This window comes from Pocillopora damicornis, chromosome 13 (assembly GCF_964200805.1).
Source record: "Pocillopora damicornis chromosome 13, jaPocDami1.2, whole genome shotgun sequence".
Lineage (NCBI taxonomy): Eukaryota > Metazoa > Cnidaria > Anthozoa > Scleractinia > Pocilloporidae > Pocillopora > Pocillopora damicornis.
In genome coordinates this window covers 10,532,391-10,553,124 of record NC_142682.1, presented here as the reverse complement: position 1 = coordinate 10,553,124, position 20,734 = coordinate 10,532,391, and the positions used below count along the sequence as shown (strand labels likewise).

General features: G+C 36.1%; 3 protein-coding genes across 5 annotated transcripts in view; 1 reads left to right on the top strand and 2 right to left on the bottom strand.

The window, feature by feature from the left end:
• On the bottom strand, positions 1 to 6,385 carry LOC113680390 (cyclin-I). The gene is made up of 9 exons (XM_027197418.2): positions 6,179 to 6,385; positions 3,752 to 3,804; positions 3,194 to 3,304; positions 2,707 to 2,844; positions 2,216 to 2,290; positions 1,410 to 1,550; positions 1,177 to 1,296; positions 810 to 905; positions 1 to 512 (listed from the first exon to the last, which is right to left on the bottom strand). Exons 3-9 carry the CDS (start codon positions 3,302 to 3,304, stop codon positions 369 to 371), a joined length of 825 nt encoding a protein of 274 aa, XP_027053219.2. The 5' UTR covers positions 3,752 to 3,804; positions 6,179 to 6,385; the 3' UTR covers positions 1 to 368.
• A 295-nt stretch (positions 6,386 to 6,680) lies between these two features.
• Positions 6,681 to 20,601, top strand: LOC113680388 (N(4)-(Beta-N-acetylglucosaminyl)-L-asparaginase). Of its 3 annotated transcripts, XR_016182450.1 has the most exons (13): positions 6,681 to 7,017; positions 10,815 to 10,923; positions 11,507 to 11,554; positions 12,274 to 12,386; positions 12,813 to 12,873; positions 13,541 to 13,592; positions 13,882 to 13,934; positions 14,248 to 14,312; positions 14,481 to 14,556; positions 14,840 to 14,947; positions 15,309 to 15,442; positions 18,866 to 19,052; positions 20,536 to 20,601. XR_016182450.1 is itself a non-coding variant. In XM_089192045.1 (12 exons), exons 1-12 carry the CDS (start codon positions 6,801 to 6,803, stop codon positions 18,895 to 18,897), a joined length of 1,068 nt encoding a protein of 355 aa, XP_089048171.1. In that variant the 5' UTR covers positions 6,681 to 6,800; the 3' UTR covers positions 18,898 to 20,601. The 3 variants fall into 3 exon arrangements, 2 of the variants coding, with proteins under 2 accessions (XP_089048171.1, XP_027053216.1); XM_089192045.1 differs by having other exon boundaries at positions 18,866 to 20,601; XM_027197415.2 differs by lacking the exons at positions 18,866 to 19,052; positions 20,536 to 20,601 and adding an exon at positions 15,550 to 16,639.
• The window catches only part of LOC113680389 (uncharacterized), a 44,245-nt gene continuing 41,004 nt past the window's right edge, over positions 17,494 to 20,734 (bottom strand). The window contains exons 53-55 of the mRNA XM_089192044.1: positions 18,048 to 18,213; positions 17,906 to 17,966; positions 17,494 to 17,696 (exon numbers count right to left, since the gene is read on the bottom strand). Coding sequence (XP_089048170.1) covers positions 17,528 to 17,696; positions 17,906 to 17,966; positions 18,048 to 18,213 — 396 coding nt within the window. The 3' untranslated portion in view covers positions 17,494 to 17,527. The remainder of the gene's footprint in view (positions 17,697 to 17,905; positions 17,967 to 18,047; positions 18,214 to 20,734) is intronic.

Genomic DNA, 20,734 nt, shown 5'->3' with positions numbered 1-20,734 from the left:
TTGATATAAAATCCTTTATTCTACATCCCATACTAAAATATTTACATACATTTAACAAAATGCCTAAAGTACAATAAAAGTTTTCTATTCCTCTCCACCATAAAAACAAATCTTACGCACCAACCAGTCATAAAACTTGCATTACACAACAAAAACAAATGGAGAGCAAAACTCTTCAAATGCCTTAGGAGGACACAAAACACATACATTAAGGTCAAGACTTTTCTTGACACGTGTGTAAATTAAGATGAAAATGACTTATTAAACACAGCTATGAGTGCATTTTTTTAAAGAAACACTAATGACTTTTCATACTCTATAGCTTAAACCACACCACCAGTTAGATACTTTGATCACCTCGATTAGTATTAGTTCCCTATCAAAGCAGGGAATGAGGGATCTTGTCTATCACTTAATGTCAGTGTCTTCATTTTGATTGAGTGACTTTTTGAAATAGACTTGAAGTGGTCATTAAGTAGTTTACAACACTGCCAAAGTTCAGCATCAGGAATCTGCCATGTTAAAGAAACAAGAGAAAAGAAAAATAATCAGCAATTAATTGAACATGAAAAACTACCTTTTATAAGCTGATAAATGCTATTCAAACTTGTGCTATGGGATAGCGAACACGACGGTACAATTTTTTCTTTGTGTTCAAAGCAATATGTTCAATTTTTAAGACCTGTACTCTTAAAACATCAAAATGGTGGGTATGGGTGCCTCTAGCCAACATATACATTTTTAAGTAATCAGTTCTGTTAGCCATCCAAAGATCTTTAACTCCAGTATATATAGTTGAACACTATTACCTTTGCCTGTTCTTGTAGAAAATGCGTTGCCAGGAGCCAGTTGCTGCTGACATACATCAATTCACAACTCAACAAGGCCAGTGCTAATGTTGATGGCTAAAAAATAGAGAGATTTTGAATTTTAAATCAGAATTTAATGACCTGCTTAAAATGTTGTTTGGGTACACCAGAATTTCCCTACATCAACCTTCATTTGTCAAAGTAGTATTTTCCTACTAGTCAAAAGCTCTATCAAAGTGTTAAATGTTATTTTTTATCCAAACTTTCAATCTTAATGAATTCATATGACTCTAGTTTAAGGTGCTCCTGTATCATCTTTACATTAAAGTTGTGGTGAGGGTATTAATTTCCATTATTATATAATTACCTTGAAAAACATAAACTTATGACAGCAAAGGAGATCTTCTAAGAGTGAGGTGATATGCTGTAAATGATGGTTCACTGGACAGTGGTCTAGAAATCCTTTTGAAACACACAAGGCATGAAACTGAAAGAAGACATGAGACATTTAAGCTTGCATATTGTCTGTAGGTTATCAATTGTATATTATTATTTAGGTATGCACCCATAAACATTTCAAACAAATGTTACTTTACTTACCACCTGCAGGAAATATAAAGGAGTTGAAGCATTCAGATTCCAGTTAAGTTTATCAAGAATGATTCGTTCCATTCGTAGCAGATCTGATGAAGAAAAGTTAAGTCCACTAACTTTGACCAAATCAGCAGCTGTAGGAACATCCTAGCAGAGAAAATTAAACAAAAAATGGAATATCATCAAGCAGTTTCACCATATGTGTTTACATACATGCATTTGTGTGCAAGTATCCTCAGTTTAGGGTTCACCTGCACAGTTAAAGCATACAGTGCTCCTCGTCAAATCAATTTAACTCCCATTAGTGACCAAGACAGAATTTCTCCTTATGATACCAATACAATGTCAATCAGACAGGTGATAAGAATTATCAAAATGTAAATTTGAGGATTTTCTAGTTGACCCATTACCAAATTCTGAGAACTAGCATCACAGGAATTGCATAGCAGACAGTAAGGAGAATTACTAATGAGATCTCAGGCATTAGAGGGTTAACAAGATTCATTCCCTGTTTACATAAACAGAAGTAGCTGAAACAAATGTTAGTGTTATTAAACATTTGTCTTAAAGAAGTTCAACACAGCAATTTGCTTGTTAATTACATGTACTCCTACAAAAGCACACACATTGTACATTGTATAACTATGGGCAAAAAACTTGAACAGGGAATGACTGATTTCTTGTTGGTGACTATGGTTTATTAATTCAAAATTGTTTTTAACTCTTGGTACAGTTACATACTAAATCATCAACACAACATTTACAGCTAATTAAACACCTTAGCTAAAAAGATAATGACAAAAGCTTAGTACCTCATCCTCTTCACACATCTTAACAGCAAGGAACAGACAGCAAATACTGATACATGGAAGATACTTAGGGTTGGCCTTCATGTAAAGATAAAGATAAGTATGATCATGAAAACCTCTATTAAAAAAACCCTTCATATCTTGAAAATACAACTTAGCACATCTTAAACAACTTAGACATTTAATTTTTGAAAAAGTAATTGATAGATGTCAAACTCATCTTTTACTTGATAGCATATTCATAAATTGCATTGCTGTAATTTTTTAAATAAAAATTGGACATTTCAATTCCATTAAATTGTACACCATTTCTTTTGTAATTTTGAAAATGATAAGAAAAGACATTACATGACTGTATATTCAAATATAGACACATACTGTTAATTCAAGGTATCCCTGAATTTATCATATTTAATTGCTTAAACTTCTACATCTTAAGCATTCTATAGGAGAGATATCTACATGAACACAGTACACAGCAACATATAACTCACCTTTACAACTGATAAGAAACGGTCAAGCAAATTTACAGAAAGGGAGAATGTCTCTGAGTGAAATCCACAATGCCTGCTCAAATTGAGTATAAAAACTGTGCTGTTGTCTCGGTTGGAAAGACTGATTCCATCTGAATCCTAGCAGGAAAAAAGACAACAAATGTTGAGTACCTTTTGCATGTCTTGTTTTTATATCATGACATTGAACCCTCTGCATTAATGAATTGTTCATCCTGAAACAATCCTTCTGCACACATTCATTTTGTACCAGTTTAACTATAAAATTCAGATGAGACCAATTATGAACCCTCTGACTTACAAACAATTTCTGGCATTCTGTTTAAAGGTCTGCAATTACACATGAAAATTTGCCAAAAGTTCTAGTCACAGTATTTAGTTACATTTTCTCCTGAAAGGAAAATTACAAAAATAATAATTTACACATGACCTACTACAATATTTGGTTGATAAATGTGCATTTACAAACCTCATTTCCAGCCAAGCACACGAGGGGAGCAAGGTGTGTCTCTTCTTTCAGAAGCCCCTCATTTAGCACTTTGAGCAGTTTGCTGACATTCAACCCACAGGAAACTATCATCTGAAAATTGGTAAAAATTATTAAAAAAAACAAAAAACCTTTCAATATGTCATCAATATTTTAAAGACCAAAGCACCTCACTTTATAAAGTGATAACAGATATGTATGCCAGAAATTAGAAAAAAGTTGTCTCTGATAATTTCTGTAATGACTATGTAAAGCTGTAGTCCCCTTTGCAGTGGTTGTTAAGTGATGTTAGGAAATGCATACTCTCTACTTAACAGAAAGGGCCTATTGTGTATGAGACAAAAGGACAGCTGTGAATGAGACCTATTCAGTAGTATTTATAACAGTATTTTGGTGTCTATACAGTGTAAAATGTCGAGTTTTGTTTGAAATTTACAATTTACCAGATCACTTTTACTGAACAACAAACAAAACAGACATTGCTTAGGGTCACAGATAACAAAGAAGAACTTGTGTCCTTTTTTTTTTTTTTTTGCTTACCTTAAATTTATTAGTTCACTAATTTTGCAAGTTCAGTCAGCCACACACAATTCCTGTTTATAGGAAAGATATAACTGCATATAAATGTTGAACTTGCAAAAATACATGTGGGATGAAGAAATTCTGAAAACTATTCTACCACATTGAAGCATGATTGGAAATACTGTTGCTTCTAAACACTTAAACAGCTTTCCTAAGGTACCAAGACTTGAAAGCAATGTAGCAAACTTTGACAAAAAATCTGGTCAATGCTTTTCCCTTTTTTAAATCAATGGGCAAATAATCAACCAATCATGTAATACAAAGTTTTATACATATTTCATAATTAGTCAGGGGTGGATTTGGGCATTTGTAGAAAACTAAGCATCCCTTTCATGACATTACTTATCTACTGAAGGGCTGTCCTGTACAAATATGTTATCATTAAATATTTGTTTACACAATATCCATACTGAACAATTTATTCTCAGGATCTTTCCTTGAGCACTCTAGAGCAGAACTTGTCCTGGAAGCTACAACATGGCTTGCCTAAGTTAGGCCTGAGATGTTTTTTGTTTTCGTGGCTTAAGAGCTATAATCCTCCATTCTTGAAAGTTTCAATGTCAAAAATTACATTTCGCAGATTTTTGCACAAAAGTTGGATTTGAAACTACATTGTGATTTTAAAACAAGAAGATTGAGGTTCAATTCCTCACAGGCACTCAGAATTTTTTTTCTTTGTCTCATGCTTGTAACAATGCATTGAATAACATCTTTCTCTACTTCATTACCACCCTAAAAACTTATTCTTTTACATACATGACAACTTCAACACTGCTCTTCCTAGTAGTCATCATCTTTAGTGAAGAAGTGCTTTTCTTAGTATATATCTTTGTTCACTATAACAGTGAATCATTCTTGTAGACAAACCTTAAACTTAGTCTGCAAGAAATGAAAGTTACTATCACTGCACCAAATTTCTTCTTCTATCATTCTTTTTAATTATCTTTTAAATTTGGAATTGAGTACTTCACAAATTTTTCGAATATCTAATCTGCAATTTTGTAGGTATGGTTTTCACATATGCTCAGTAACTTAGCTAGCTCGGTTCCTTTCAAATTCAATCTTTTGGGGAATATTTTCATTATTTTCTAAAATAAATACTATGTCAAATAATGTCTTTTGTCTCTAAATATCAGTAAAACTAGCCTAAACGTTATATTATGAATATCCCCATGCTCCACCCAGGAGGTCCCAGCCTTCAACTGATCCCAATTTAACTGTTAATTTCAAACTGCTAATGGTAATTAGAAGAATTAGAGAAGTAGCCTAGATGCACACATAATAAACTCAGTAGAGATGGGGACCGATCATTTTTTTCCCTAATTTTCCTCACTGGCATGCTTTACAAATTATTTCATGTCGTAAATGCTACTTCTTGAAACTAATTACAAATACGTGTAAATACATGTAAGCTCTTAAAAGTGAAACAGCCACAAGGCACTTGAAAAGCTGACTAACAAACACATCCATATAAGTCAAACATACATTTCCTGTGACCTTTTAGCCTCAATATCATTTGAACCTTGATATTGAACAAGAATCTCGTATTTCAAAAATTTTCCTTGACCTACGTACGCACTGAGGGTTTTTAAAATGAAAATTGAAGTGAAGATCTCATCATTCATTTTAGAGAATCAAAGTTTCTGATCACCCCGGCATAAATAAATGTTACCAGAGGAGCAATGACCACAGGAACATCAACTACGTAACGGTTTTATAATTGAGCATTTCAGAATTTACAGATACATGTTTTGGAGAATCTTGTCAGTTCGATCGTAGACGTTTCTCCATGACTAAAAAATGAACGTTTTTTAAAGACTCACCACTCCAATACTATTATTTAACGCTTAAACCATGAGCAACAGAAATCAGAATAAAATGCTTAAGTCGACAACACAAGCTGGGATAGCTGAATACGCCAGAGCAACAAAGACATAAATAGATCGGCGTCCCCGGCTCTGCAAATTGAGCTCCATCATTTCTTCATACGAGTATGAACGTATGGTGAACAAGTCTGTGCTGACTTATAGCAAAAATCGACGCCAGTTTTCGTATTTCAAAGGGTGAAACTTGAATTGATTGTTACCAAGGTATGACAAAAAAAACATAAACACAATGGAGATTTGATCTTCGAGACGTTTCGAAATCGGCGAAAAAAAATGCCAATTCAGCCGTGTATTAAATTCTCTTACCGGCGAAATGAACTTTAATGCAACAAATAAATTCATGAAAAGCTTGCGTCTGATTGCTTCGCTATTTCATCGACCACGGTAAAACTACTGCGTTCGGGAAGAGAACGAAATTCAGCTGTCAAGTATTGGGAAATTTAGTCGCCATATTAGTATGATGAAAATGCGCTTAGGTCAGTGCAAGTATTCTACGTACCTCATTTGTGCGTTTCCAGGACTTCTATAAAAGTACAACTGAGCGACGAGAAGAAGAGAAGCAGTTTCTAAAGGTTCATAGGTATGATTATCACTACTGTGCTTACACACCCAACTTCATAGTTCCATGATAATAACAGTCGAGTCGATGTAAACAAAAAGATTGATTTTTGGGCGCCAAGTTTCAGTTCATATTGTTTTGAGGGTCTCGATTGGTTAGTTCGACCCAGATCCCATTTTATCATTGGTCAATAAGATTAGCCAATTATGTAAGCGGTACACGTAAGCAGATTCTTTTGTTTTGTTTTCAGTTTCGCTTTCGTCCTTCATCGTAATTAATGTTGAATTTATTCACTTTGCTTCAAGGGTAAAATTTCCGCAGAGCCCCATACTATTGTAAAACAAATCTGATTTCCCAATGGCAATGTATTGTTTTTGTCATTGTTTTCTCTATTCAAGAACTGAATGCATAATGTAGTATGGGGCTGTGCGGAAATTTTACCGCTTCAAGTACGAAGGAAAGTAAATATTAATCTTATAACAAAAAAGGATAAGAAAGAGGGACAAAAAAAGGAAAACGCTTTCAAACAGAAAACGAAAAAAAACTATATTAGATTGTAGGCATGCAAAGCGTGAATGCAGCAGAAGTGATCGACCGTGGGAAGATTGGTTCGATTAAAGCCATTATGGAGGAAGTGTCAGGTCGATATTGTCAAGTAGTAATTTTAGTTTTATTTTTGTTTGTGGAAGGACAAATTTTTAAATATGGTGAAACTTCGACCCCCAAGAGTCTCCCAGTTGTGATAAATACATGGCCTTTTACAAATGCAACAGCTGAAGGTAGGATATGAAAGAGGCTCAAGCATACAATCGACAAGCTTAATTATTCGAGCACTATAAGCTTACTGTATAACTGAAGCAGTGATCCACTTACAAGGTTGGCGGAACTAAATAGTAAATCGAAGATCAAAAATCAAATTTGAGTAATTCAAAGAATTTTAGCTAATCTCAAAACATTTCAAGTGTTTATAGTCATTATTTGCCACCACCAAACTCGCCCCCACCTGACTTCCCACCACTGACAGTCAAATCGCCACCGGTGGCGATTTGACTCAGGCGTTATGTTTATCCTTCCCATGAAACTTACATCAAATGAGAGCAAACTTTTATTGGTATATTTCAAAATTAGAAGAATGAACAAATATGGCAAAAGGAACTCAAACTTTTTGAGTATTGTCCCAATTATGGAACATTAACCGTCAAATGGAAAAAAAAACATGTTGATATCATGAATATATTGATCAGTCTACACATGGGAAAACCAGGGTGATTTTCACCAAATTGCAGATGTTTATGAAACTGCATGAAACTTTTATCAAATTAAAGCAAAGATCGATATAGTAGTCTATTGCAACATAGAAAAGTGTGTATATAGCCAGGGGGGTGCTCCTTAATCAAAATGTGTTAAAAGTTTTTAGAAATCCAGAGAAAGAGACTTCAACAATAGTGCTTTGTTTTGCAATGGTATTGATCAAATAGTTTAACAAATGTAGTAGTTGGCAGAATATCCCTGACATGCTACTTATTATTTTAATAAATTCAAGGGTTGATCCATTTGCCCTTCAGTGACTCCTGACAAAAGCCAAGTTGCTTTCTGCAAAATTTTGCATCATCAAAACCCATAAATGAATATACTTCGAGATCTAGGCTTTCATTAGATTTGATAGCAAATTCATCATGTTCAGAACGAGAAACTTGTGTTAAAGGTCATATGTCAACATTATTTGAGCTTAAAACAAAGAGAGGACGCCAAGTCTGTTTCTGAAAACTTCAGTGTATTTGTAGGGGCTTTTATGGTCACGACATACTGCCACTTCCTAGCCTTCATTTGATGCAAGTTTCATGCTATTTCATAAGCACTGGTGAAAATGACATGGTGAAAATAATTGACACACTAGTCACATAAGTATGGAGTCCCTTTCCCTTTTTGCAATATACTACTACATCTTAGCTTTCATTCGACAGAATATACATAACACTTGAGTCAAATTGCCACTGGTGGTGATTTGACTCATAGTGATGGCAAGTTTTTTGTGGTGGTGAACTGACCAGATACCCATTTCCAATAATGCATGTGTTCACACCACTGACTTGCTTTGGGATCTCATCAGGCATACCTAGCAAGATTTATTTGGAGGGGGGGGGGGGGACCAGAAGCTATCAGTTGTCCAAAATTTCAAGGATCTTTTGCCCTTCTACACCAGGAAAAAACTTTTCATTACAGTCAAACATTCATTAGAATTCATATTTATGGTTGGAAAAGAAAAATGTATTTTTTTTATACAGGCATGGTTATATCTCTGATAAATTTTTGACCTGAGAAGAATGCTCAGTTACCATAGCTCCTTAAATAAGCACTTGGGAGGGAGGGGGGGTGCTAATTGGAAGGAGGAAGCTCAATTGTGCAGCAATAGGACAAAAATTAAAAGAACAGATAACACATATATAGAACTCAATGAGCACATGGAGATAGAAATAACTGCAATAGAGAAGAACATATTGCCTTGTACTGATGCAGCTACAGTTAAAGCTTACGTAGTTATACATAAAGTGGCAAATTAGAGACATGTTTTTCTTGTATCCCTACTATTTAAGTAAGTGAGGGAAGAGGCCAAGGGGAGGCGGTTTTGAATGGGGGCACTTGTTTGAAACTATGGCCCAAGGGGTGGGCTGCTCATTTGTGGGAGGTTGCTTACTAGAGTGCTGGTACTTATTTGTGAAAATATGGTATGTCAGTCAAGTCTCAACTTTTGGTGTCAAAGTACCAACCTTTCAAGGGAATTAACAAATTATTGTCACATTTCGATGTTTGATTGACAAAAAAGACAGATATAACAAAGAAACAAAGGGGTGTGAAAAGAACTCAACAAGCGAGCAAATAAATTACCATTGCTGGTAGACTACAGTTTAAGTGATTGCAGAAGATAAGCCTGAAAAAAATCAGGCTTTGATACTAGTTGGGAGCTACTACCAACTGAGCTTGGAAGCCTCATGCTGAGAGCAAGAAAATTGACAAGTTTCAATCCATCCTTCAAAATACTCTCCTTTCAAACATCATGGTATAATGGTTGGCTTTAATCTAAACCACCAAATGATGTTTTCTGGCTCTCAATATGTTTGCATTTCTCTCCCCTTGTGTGAAAATAATTAGTGAGTTGTAACTTCCCTAATTAATCCTTGGACCCTATACTAAGTGACTAGCCAGGTCCATAGACAAGTTTTTTCACATGTAAGGGGGGAGGGCAAAGGCAGGAATTTTCTACACCAGAGACAAAAGATTCTTTGGGGTCCAGGAGCATGAGACTACCTGAGACTGCATTCTGAAGTCGCTTTTGAATTAACAGTATGTGGTAAACAAACTTTCCTAGCCCAGGGGGGTGTGAATGCACCATTCCTCCCTACAGCCCTGCTACTGTCTAATTTCTCCTTACAATATCACCCCTGAATCACACACTAAGGTCACAAGAATAAAGGAAATGATCACCAACCAAAGAAAATCTTGATTGTTAAACAAATTCTCCTTGTTAATGCCACAGGAAATGTGGAGAAAACAGCATAGAAAATATGCATACAAATGTTAGGGTGTAAAGGGTTAATTCCTTTCATGGTGCTCCTTCACTAGATGATGTCAGTGTACTATGCACTCCAATTTCTGTCAGATGAATTGAGAGTTTGCATATTTTACAGCTTTGTTTGAAGCAAGATACAAGGGGAGAAACTGCAAAACAAACTTGCTTTTCAAGATTTAGATCTTACTCACACAATCAAACTTGACTGAAATGAACTGAAGTTTCATTGCCAACAAAGATTGTTATTTTTGTGATTCTTCTGCTTGATGCAACTGTGCCATTCTTTGACATGTTTTTGATATTTCAACCTCTGGCAATCTGAGATCAGGAGGCATTTGATCTAAGATGTCTTCCTTCCTAGTATTCATGAAGTATTCCACCAGTCACTTGCATTCTTCTCTGTCTACACACAAGCCTCTGGGAGAGTGTTTATTCTACACGAAATGCATGTAGAAATTGGGATACTCCATAATAGGCCACAAGAAAGTGTTGCAGACCCATCTTCCTGTCTTGGATAGAGAATGCAGTTGCCAATGCAATCAATATGAAATACACACAGACTACTAGAAGAATACTTTTGGAACAATTTTTTTCAAAAACTGTTTAAAAACATTTACTGATTAACACTCATGTATTCACAGAATATATTAAAAATGCATGTCAAAGAAACATATTTTGGTCATGCAAACACAAGAAAGGAATCAACCAAAGAAATAACATGTAATAGTGTCATTTAATGAATATTTTCTATATTGTAATATGTTGTATTTTTATGACTGGGTATAATCATATGTACACATTAATTTACTCATTTAACTGCTTTTTGTTATCTGTTCATCATTTTTACATGTTTATAATAAATTAGGTCTTTGAAAAAATGCAGCACATTTTTTATTTTAGTAATTGGTCATCAGAAATTATCCCACATAATATGTGTTGAGTTATCTATAAACTGGATAGCAATTTGAATGCAAAACTTGCCTTTGTATTTATTCAAATTTTGAATAGCTTGGCATGTTATTTCAAGTGACAAAGGAAGTGCGCTGGATGCGGTTGAATCTGGATGCACAGTGTGTGAAATGGAGCAATGTGATGGCACTGTAGGGTTTGGTGGAAGGTTAGTTCATAAAAATATAGGCTGATGTTAGTAATGGACACTGCTAGGTGAGTCTGAAGTTCTGCAAATGTTTATGTTTACTCTGACAATATGATTACTCTTAACAAGCCTGATTTTGACATTTTGAATACTTGTATCCATTTTGGGAAGATATGAAATTTAAAGTGAATAACTAGATTCAACTTCCAATTTAAATTCCATTAGTCTAAATTATCAAGGGTGATTAAGACTTAAACTGTTAACATCTCTTTGTAGGCATTAAAGGTAACAATGAAGAGATGGAAAGATTGATGTAGGAATATGGCCAAAACCACATTTGTTAACTGAAGAAGAGATCATCAGCAACATACCTTTAGTCTTTTTTTCTGTGTTCTTTCATAAACATTTTTTGCACGACCATGACTAATCAATCACAGTGAGGTCCATGAAACCCAAGCTACATTGAGTTCCATTTGTGAGCCACACCTCAGATTTTTTGTCCACCCAGTGTGCCAAAATTATGTGTGGCTTTTACTCTACGTTTTTCATGGTTTACCACAAGAAAAATGTCTATAACTGATATTTATTATGTTCATGTTGACAGCCCCAATGAAGATGGAGAGACAACATTAGATGCCATGATTATGAATGGGTAAGTTTGCCTTGAAACTTTGATGGTGTTGAAATAAAGATGGGTCCATGGCCAGAGGAACTCATAAATGGGTGGGGTTTATAACATTAGCAGTCAATCTTTGGTTACATGCATGTAACTGTAATTGTGACCTGAGGGAGAGGAGGAACCCTTAAATTTTTTTGTTATGCACAAGTGAAAAAAGAAAGGTATAAGCTTGTCAACTCACACACCAAATGGGGCCACATTCATAGACAGGGCTTTTTAGGACTCTCTTGGTGATAGAAGAAAGCAAACAGAATTAGTCGTGGCAAAGTTCAATTTGCCAAAAAACTGATCAAGGCTGTTAAAAATTTACCACTAACTATTATTTTCCCCACTTTTTGCCAAAGTGGGGCCATGACAGTAAAATAGTGTCTGAGTCATAGATTCCCCTCAGTCATTACCATTTTGTAAACCTAATCCAATGCACTGAAATTAATAATCAATGTAATTAGTTATGGTACATTTTCTCAACTTATATGTATGTTGATTACAAGGATTTATGTAACTCATGGTTAAGATATCTCATATTTTAATGCAGTTTCTTAATGAGGTAAAAATTATTTTCCATAGTAAGTAATTATTAGGCCAGTAAGTCTGATATATAGTCAGCTTACAGCTCAGACACCATATAGGGCTGTAATGTTATGTTGTGTTACACCTTAAGGGGTCAAATGGTTCACTTTTTTCCTTTTTAGTGTTACACATGATGTTGGAGCTGTTGGCTGTCTAAAGAGAGTGAAAAGAGCCATTTCAGTTGCACGCAGTGTCATGGAACACACCTCAGAGACATTTTTGGTAGGAGATGATGGTAAGATAGCATTGTGAGCAGCCTTTTCTTCTTATATGCTTTTCACCAACTTTTGCTGGTGATGTGCTAGTTATAGTCCTGTATCAATAGCAACTTTAGGCAGACTACAGATACAGATATTAAATAATCCCATAAGGTACTACTCTCTGACTGCTTATATAAGTGGGATGAGGTGAAATTGGTGACTCTTGCAAGAGCTAGCAAAGAGGCTGCTTTGGTGGGTACTCCCCAATTGTCAAAATGTTTGGAATATTCTAGGAGACAAAGTAGAATCCAGACCATTCCTAGAGGTGGAATGGTGGAGTAAGGAAATTATGGCACTGTGAAATAATGAGAGGATATCTTGAAGTGATGACAACGACGATGTACTGCATCATACAAGACAATCATTCATTTAACATAGATATGTTGTGTTTTTTCTAAAAGCTACCCAGTTTGCAGTGCAGATGGGATTCACAAATGAAGACTTGCACACTAACCACTCATGGTATGCAAGCTAGAGAGTAATAACATGTGAACAATGCTTCTAACACTCAGTTCTGTAGGCAAAAACAATGAAAAATTGTAATGAAATGAATAAACAATAATGAAATGTATTTAACGCAATTAAAAAAATTGTAATTGTTATTGGTAAAAGTATAATGAGAAAATATAATTAAGATGAAGTATTTTCACAAATGCCCATGGTATTTTTACATGCAACAGATTTTTGGAGAGTTAAGCATTAATGTAAAGTTTTGTATGAAATAATTCATATTTGTACTGCGGTTGTTAAGCATTAATCCTGTGTTTTTTTTGTCGGTCAGTAGTTCAAGCTGCATTCTATGGTTTGCATTTTCTTGATTAAACTTATAATCTTGGGTCCTGTATTGTTTTGACAACCTACCACCATGTTTTCACACCTAACAAAGAATCCTGAAAACATGCTGCTGCCAAAACTTTTTTTTTTTTTTTCGCATACCACCTGAACTAATTTTGATTTTTACATATGCTGGGCAAATTAGCTCAGGAAATGTTTCATATTAAGATGTACTCTCTTTTACTTTGGCTGCTCTTTGATGAGCTGTGGAATGGGTCAGCTAAAACAACACTGAACTAGATGAGTGCTACATCCGCCAATTTTATTGTCTACAACCCTATTTTATGACTTTCAGGCAGATGTGGAGAGACTGGGAAAAGAATAATTGCCAACCCAACTTTTGGAAGGTAAAGTTGACATGGTAAAATATTTTTCTTTGTTTTATTTATTTCTTTCTTTAATGCATTTGCATGTCACTTTGAACCATGCTGCAGGGGCAACTGGAGATTTGAAATAGTGTTGAAATAGTATCTTGTATTCATATTATATAGGTGGTATATTTCTAGAAGAGCTCTATGTGGCTTCAGTTAAGATGTGATTATAGTTTCTTTTGGATGTCAGGACTGTATTGCTTACTGAGATGCCTAGTAACTAAATGCTTATTGTTCAGAACTGATTATCATTCCTTTGCTATAGGACGTGGTTCCTGATCCTCATCAGTCATGTGGTCCTTACAAACCTGTGACAGGGTAAGTTTATTCTTACCCACCAACAGTGCTTACAGTTTATCAATTCAACACACTCAAACTGAAAGATTCATTGCTTAACCAGCTTTACTTAACCTTAGCAGGGACCGAACTACTGTTGTTCAAACAGTATATGTTGAACTGGATGACAGTCATTCAGAACAGTGCTATGTTCTACGATATCCAGACCCTTCATATATAGCTTAGAATGTTGCTGTAAAGGTGTGAAAATTCATGTTCTGTCTGTAAACCACAGTCTCAGAGAGCAAGAATAGGCTTTATTGTCTAAGTATTAATTAATAATTGGTTTCCACAGGGAACGGAAAAGTTCAAGGCCGACTTCACATTCAGACATTGGGCGGCAAAATCATGATACAATTGGTGAGGAGAAGATCCCTATATTGAGCCTTTTTTGCACCTGACTTGGGCTGGTATTGATGGACTGATCCTTTTGCTTATAAATGACCAATAATATGCAAGTCTGGAAGATAGTAACTGAAAACTTTTGTGTTTTTCCACTCAATATAGATAACATATTTAATTTTTCAGGTATGATTGTAGTGGACAGAGTTGGGAACATTGCTGCAGGAACGAGTACAAATGGAGCAAACCACAAGATTCCTGGGTAAGAGAACAGCCGAGTCAAAGTACTGGTAGTTAGAAGCATTTTAATGTGGCATTGTGTAGTTTCACGTGTTTGTTTCTAATGTCTTTCTGAAAAATGTATTGTCCCTTTCCTTTTTCTTTCTTTTGATATTTTTTCTTTGCTATTGACTCATTAAACAGACCAACACTAAGAAGTGAAGATGGTTGTCCAAGAAAACTGTGGCTGTTTAGTCTGTTCCTGCCTTACTTTACTAGTAAACTCCTTTTTTTTTATTTTTTTTATTTATCTATTTGTTGCACAGGCGTGTGGGAGACTCACCCATTGCTGGAGCTGGAGCATACGTTGATAATGAGGTAGGAGGTGCTGCTGCAACAGGCGATGGAGATATCATGATGCGATTTCTTCCGAGGTAAAAGGCCACTTTTGCCAGGTTGCAAATAGAGGTATTTCAGGTTTAATGGTTAAATCCTGGTCATTAATGAACCTTTTGTGGAGAGAGGGACTCGTTGACAGTATGAAAATATTGGCACCCAGCTATTTATATTATTGCTGATATTTAAAATCTAACCAAATAAAAAATGAAAGAACTGATGCAGCCACTGGCTGCTATTCCTTATGTTACCAGAACATACTAAGCATTGTCCACTAGCTCTTACCAGCCAACAGTTTATTCCCAACGAAGGAAATTACGCTTTTTGTCTAAGCTTTAATAATTAACAATTACACAACTCAACTGAGAGGATTTTTTTCTTCTTTTATTTTTGGTGCAGTTTTCAGGCAGTTGAGTTCATGCGTCAGGGTAAAAGTCCAACGGAAGCAGCAACACTAGCTCTTACACGAATAGCAAAATATTACCCAAAGTATAGTGGGGGCTTGGTAGTAGTCAACAAGGATGGCGAGTTTGGTAAGTTCTGCTGTTTTTGATTGTTAAATTTGATTAGCAAATTTTGAACCATGAAACCCATTACCTTTCCTGAGAATACATTTCTGATTGTTTTCCCTGTGTTTTAGGAGCCGCTGCACATGGTTGGACATTCTTTAAGTATTCTGTTTGCAATCCACAGTTAGGAAAAGTAACTGTTTATTCAGTTCAGCCTATCAATAGTACACTTGTTTGATTTATATTTTTCCTCCTTTAATTTGAATAATTTTTACACGGAACTTGTCTGAAAAACGTTTTTAAACCAGCTGAGAGCAACAGAGATTTAGATTTGGACAATAGGAATGAGTACATTGCATGCTTTAATTGCAAGTTTGGTGAAATGGAGAAACGAATCCTGGTTTGCGCCGAAAACGTTTTAAACTTCTGCAATATACACAAAGGTTTTTTATAAAATAATCCAAATAGTACACGCGCTCTGATTGGCCATTAAACCATTTGGCCATTAAACCACTTGGGAGGTTGGGAGAACAATCGATAAGCTGGAAACCACTCCGCTTCGCGTCGTGGTTTCCTACGCTTATCTCGTGTTCTCCCAACCTCCCGCGTGTTTACATCAGGCTATGTAAACACGGAAACCATTTTACATTTCTTCAATAGTGTGGTACATTTTGAAGCCGCAGTTTTGGTTAAATTTTAAGACTCGATAATAACACAAATAGGAAGATAGTATCTTTTGATTAAAAAAAAGTGTAATGTAAATCGACGAATAGGTCATAAAAAAGATGTTGGGGTAAAGATGCAGGGTAAATTATCCCGGTTTGAACAACCTGGTCCTCATAGTCGTGTCGGGTAATTTCTTACGAGGTTAGCAAGGTTTTGTGGGTAAATTTCGCAACTACGATATCTCCTCTCTTCGTTTCCCCCTCAAAGAATTTTCGGAGATAAATTTCATTTGTTCTATTATTATCTCTTTGAATGAAAAGTCATTCAACAGAACCGAAGATATTTGTCCGATTTAGACCTTTATTTGTCAGACAAATCAGAACGAGGTCGACAGACTCGACCCAGTGATTGGCTAGGCGCAATCAGAAGTCAACCAAAAAAAAATAATAATGATAATGATTATTATAATAATAACCAGTTAAAAGGTTAAACGTCTTATCAACAAACTTCCTTGTGCAGTATCTAATAAACCAAGATTCTTTATTTTACTTAAAACTTGAGTTCTTAAGTAGCATACTCAATTGAGTATTTAAGATCAAAAGAGTGAAATAATCGGCGTTGTCTGGATAATTTTGATTGCCTTGTGTAAACACGCATCCTGTGTGTAACTACAGGAATTACGGGGAAAAAATGCGGCTAATCTATAATCTAACATACTAGTGTATAAAGGTTGAAAAAAGTCGATGGTTCCTTTCGACTGGAGAAATATTACTAGTTAAGTCATTACATGAAAACAAACCATGTTTAATACATGCATGCATTGTGAGATTCTCGTTTAGATGCAACTGTAGTTACAATTTTGTCGTTGCGATGCTTGGCTGTGTTAGAACCTCGCACTTTCCTTTAGGGAGCTACTTATTCTTTGAAGTGTTTCCCGGATATGTGTGGCGTCTCGTGTGTCGTCCTCGTTGCCCTTGCACAGTGCAAGAATCTCCTTGATCTACAATTCCCCAATGAAAAGTGAGAACATTTTTCCATCAACAATGAGATACTTTCGATTCTTTGTTTAGTAATTGCTATACTTACCTCATTTGTTTTCCGTGCAAAATTTCTGTAACCAACAACTGTTTCCATCAATTTGCGAAATTGTCGAAGATCTTCTTGGCGCAAAAAGGAAGAGTTGTCATTTTGTTTAAGCAAAAAGGCTCGTCCAAAGTTTCCAAGTACTCCTTTCACTGGTCGAACCTAAAAGTCAGAGGAAGTTTGCGTTAAGACAACGTGAGAAGTGTCCAGTGCTTGTAAAGGGACCGAGGCTTAATATTTACCAATTCCATTTTCATCATCATTGCGCAAAAGCATTACATTTAACATTTCCATCCTAGCAGTGGGCAGTAAGTTTGTCACCATGGACCTAGCTAAATGGCTTAGCCTGCCATGAGTCTCCTATAGCTCAGTGGTAGAGCAGATTCCTGTTTTGTGAAGGTGTTCAACAGCCTTGACAACATCTAAAAGTACAATTAGCAGTTGGGTAATACTTGGTTCACATCTTCCAACACCTTCCTCAAGGAAATCGCTCAACGAGGTGCTTGACACAAAGGCAAAGCAAATTAACCTACAACGGAAAACCTGCTGTTAATTTTGAAATAGCTAAAGCCAGCTCCTTTTGGCTCAGTGATAGCTTCTAGCATATAAACTTCTTAATTTCAAAAAAGACCAATTTTTTTTTCTTTTGATTTTCTTTTTTCGACCTTTGGTTTGCTTCGAGGAATTATAGTTTCAAACAATTTAGAAAAGTTTTGGGCAGTTTAATTTACTACTTACAAGTTAGCGTTCTTTATGGATGGTAGCTTGGTCGTTTGAAAACCAATGTTGACATCACACACTGAAATGAAAAAATAGCACAACAATTGCATCGCCTTATTTGATTTCCAACGAGCTAATAATGATATCAAAATGGACCTACCTTCGGAATGCCAGCGGAATGCAATCAGGTTGTCATGTGCACCATTTTTAGCTATTTCTCTTAAAATTTCAATTTCGTTTTTCCAGTCTTTCTCTTTAGATCTTGTAAAGTACTTCAAAAGGCACATTTCCAAACTGTCTTTTTCCACCCAGCAAGTAGCATATCCCTGTGCACAAAGGTTATATAACTGGTTAGTTCTAATGGCATACATATGAGTCATATGAAAGTGCAGTCGGCTAAGACACTAAGGTAGCCGGAAAACTTGGAACCTGAGGGTTTGTAACTAAATGTAACTTACAGGATTTAAAAACCCCATTTACACCAGCAGAACATGTCTAGTTAAACCAGGTTTAGATGAATGAAAATCAAAAAGAGAGAACTGAAAAACTGAATTTTTCAGAGGTTTCAAGTAGACACTAACTTGAATTTGAAGTCAACAAACTTGGTTTAGGCAGCTTTTGTAAAAAAAAAATTTAAGCCGAGTTCAAGAAACAGATTTAAAACATTTCCAAACTTTGGTGCTTTTAGTTTAACTTTTGGCTTGGTGGAGCGTAGGCCATTGATGATTTACGTCCTCCATCTACTTCTGTCAGAGGCTGCCCTTTCCAGCTGGTGCCATATGTAGTTCCATCTTTTCATGTCTGACTCTATGTCTCTTGTAAATGTGATCTTGGGGCGACCTATTTTCCTAGTGGGTTCCATTTTATTGCTTGCCTCGTGATGTTGTTTACAGACTCCCTTAGGGTATACCCTTTCCATTGCCATTTTTTCTTGAAAATCTGATTTTCAATTGGCTATTTTCCTGTTTTTTCCCCCAGCACTTAATTGGATATCCTATCTGACCATCTGACTTTTAAGATGCGTCTGAGACGATGATTGACGAATTTCTGTCATTTTGGTGGCTGTCTTCACCGCTCTCCAGGTTTCGAACCCGTAGGGCAGCGTCGAGATCAACCATGATGATGACTACATCCTTCTCTTCTGACTTGCTGATCACCTGCCTCAGTAAGTTGTACAAGTTGTCCTTATCGTCATCCTCGGCACCATTTGTTAGTGCATAGCATTGTATTATCCATGATCTTATCTTCTTGTGTGTGGTCCTGAAGTAGGCTGTAATACGTCTTGAGATGATTGGTTCCGAAGAGATCATGGCTTTACGCATATAGTGTTATCATGAAGGCAACGCCTTTCGTGTCAGGAGCTCCGTCGTCTTGGTTCCTTGAGTATAGGATGGTAGAGCCATCTGCCATTTTCACTTCCCTACATGATGTTCATCTTGTTTTACGAAGTCCAAGAATTGACAGACCGTATCTCTTCATTTCATTTACAACAATAATTGTCCTTTCTCGTTAGAACATAGTTCTTACATTCCAAGTTCCGAATGTGAACGTGGACTTAGGAGAGAGAAAAGGTGTCGACTGCATAGGGTCCAGTCTGCTCTGTCTGCGCTGCGTCATCCCTTGACTAATAGGCAACCTTTTCCTCTCAAGTCGCTTGTTCTGGAATTAATCAATCCTACTGTAATCCACTAGACTTCGGCGTTCCTCAAGTTTTCTTACTGGAATCATTGCCATTTGTGATATACATAAACGACCTCCTTCAATGTTTGCTACACTCGGCGATAAGTATGTATGCCGATGACGAAGTGATCTATTATACTGGGTTCGATATCAACATCATCAGAGAAAATCTACAAGACCTCAAACGAGTCGAGCAGTGGTTGATGAGAAGCAGACTAATACTAAGACTAATTTGATCAAAGCGAAAGGCCTACTCTTTGGAACAAAGCAACTATTGCAAAACTCATCAGACTTTATTCTGCAGATCCAAGGCAAGGACATAGAGAACATGACAAAGATCGATTATCTTAAGGTCTCGATGAACAGCTTCACTGAAAAGAGCATACTGACTCTATTTGTAACAAAGTCAACTAGCGTTTGGGACTTTTAGCATGGATAAGACCTTGCCTTACTCTTAAGGCAGCGAAGTGCGCCTATAATACCCTTATCGAGCTAATCCTGTGTTATACCAACACTACATGGGGTGAACTGTCATCCACCCCCAGCAAAACCCTTGAACGGTTACAAAATCGTGCTGCTTGCATAGTTTTTAGGTGTGACTCCACTAAAGACACTTTTAATGTTTTAGGGTGGCTGAGTTAGAAATGAAACGGAAAAGACACAAATGTGTTTTAGTTTATAAATGCTTAAATAAGCTAGTACCTCAGTATTTATGTAACTATTTTGTTAGAGACTACAATGTACATAGCTATGACACTCGCAGAAGATGCCCAAACCAAACCTAAGCCTTGGGAAACGAACTTTTAAATATTTGGGCACAGCCCTTTTTAATTTGTTGCTTCGTTGTACTCAGAACGCGGAGTCACTTTCTTCCTTTAAATTTTTGATGAATACTCACGATTTTTAACATTTTGTATTTTTAAATTATTACATCCTCTATTTTTAAATTACTATTCCTTTTACTCCAGGGACGCTCTGGATATCAGCCTTACGGCTGATTGGGCCACCATGGTAAAATAAAGTTTACCTTACCTTACCACTGTATCCACTACACAGGGGATTGGCTGCGCCCCAGTCTCTCAAGACGGGGACGTAGGGTTGGACTTTGAGAGACCAAGCTTTGGTGTGAATGGGGTATAAATCTGTTGTTAGGAGAACAAGCTGGCA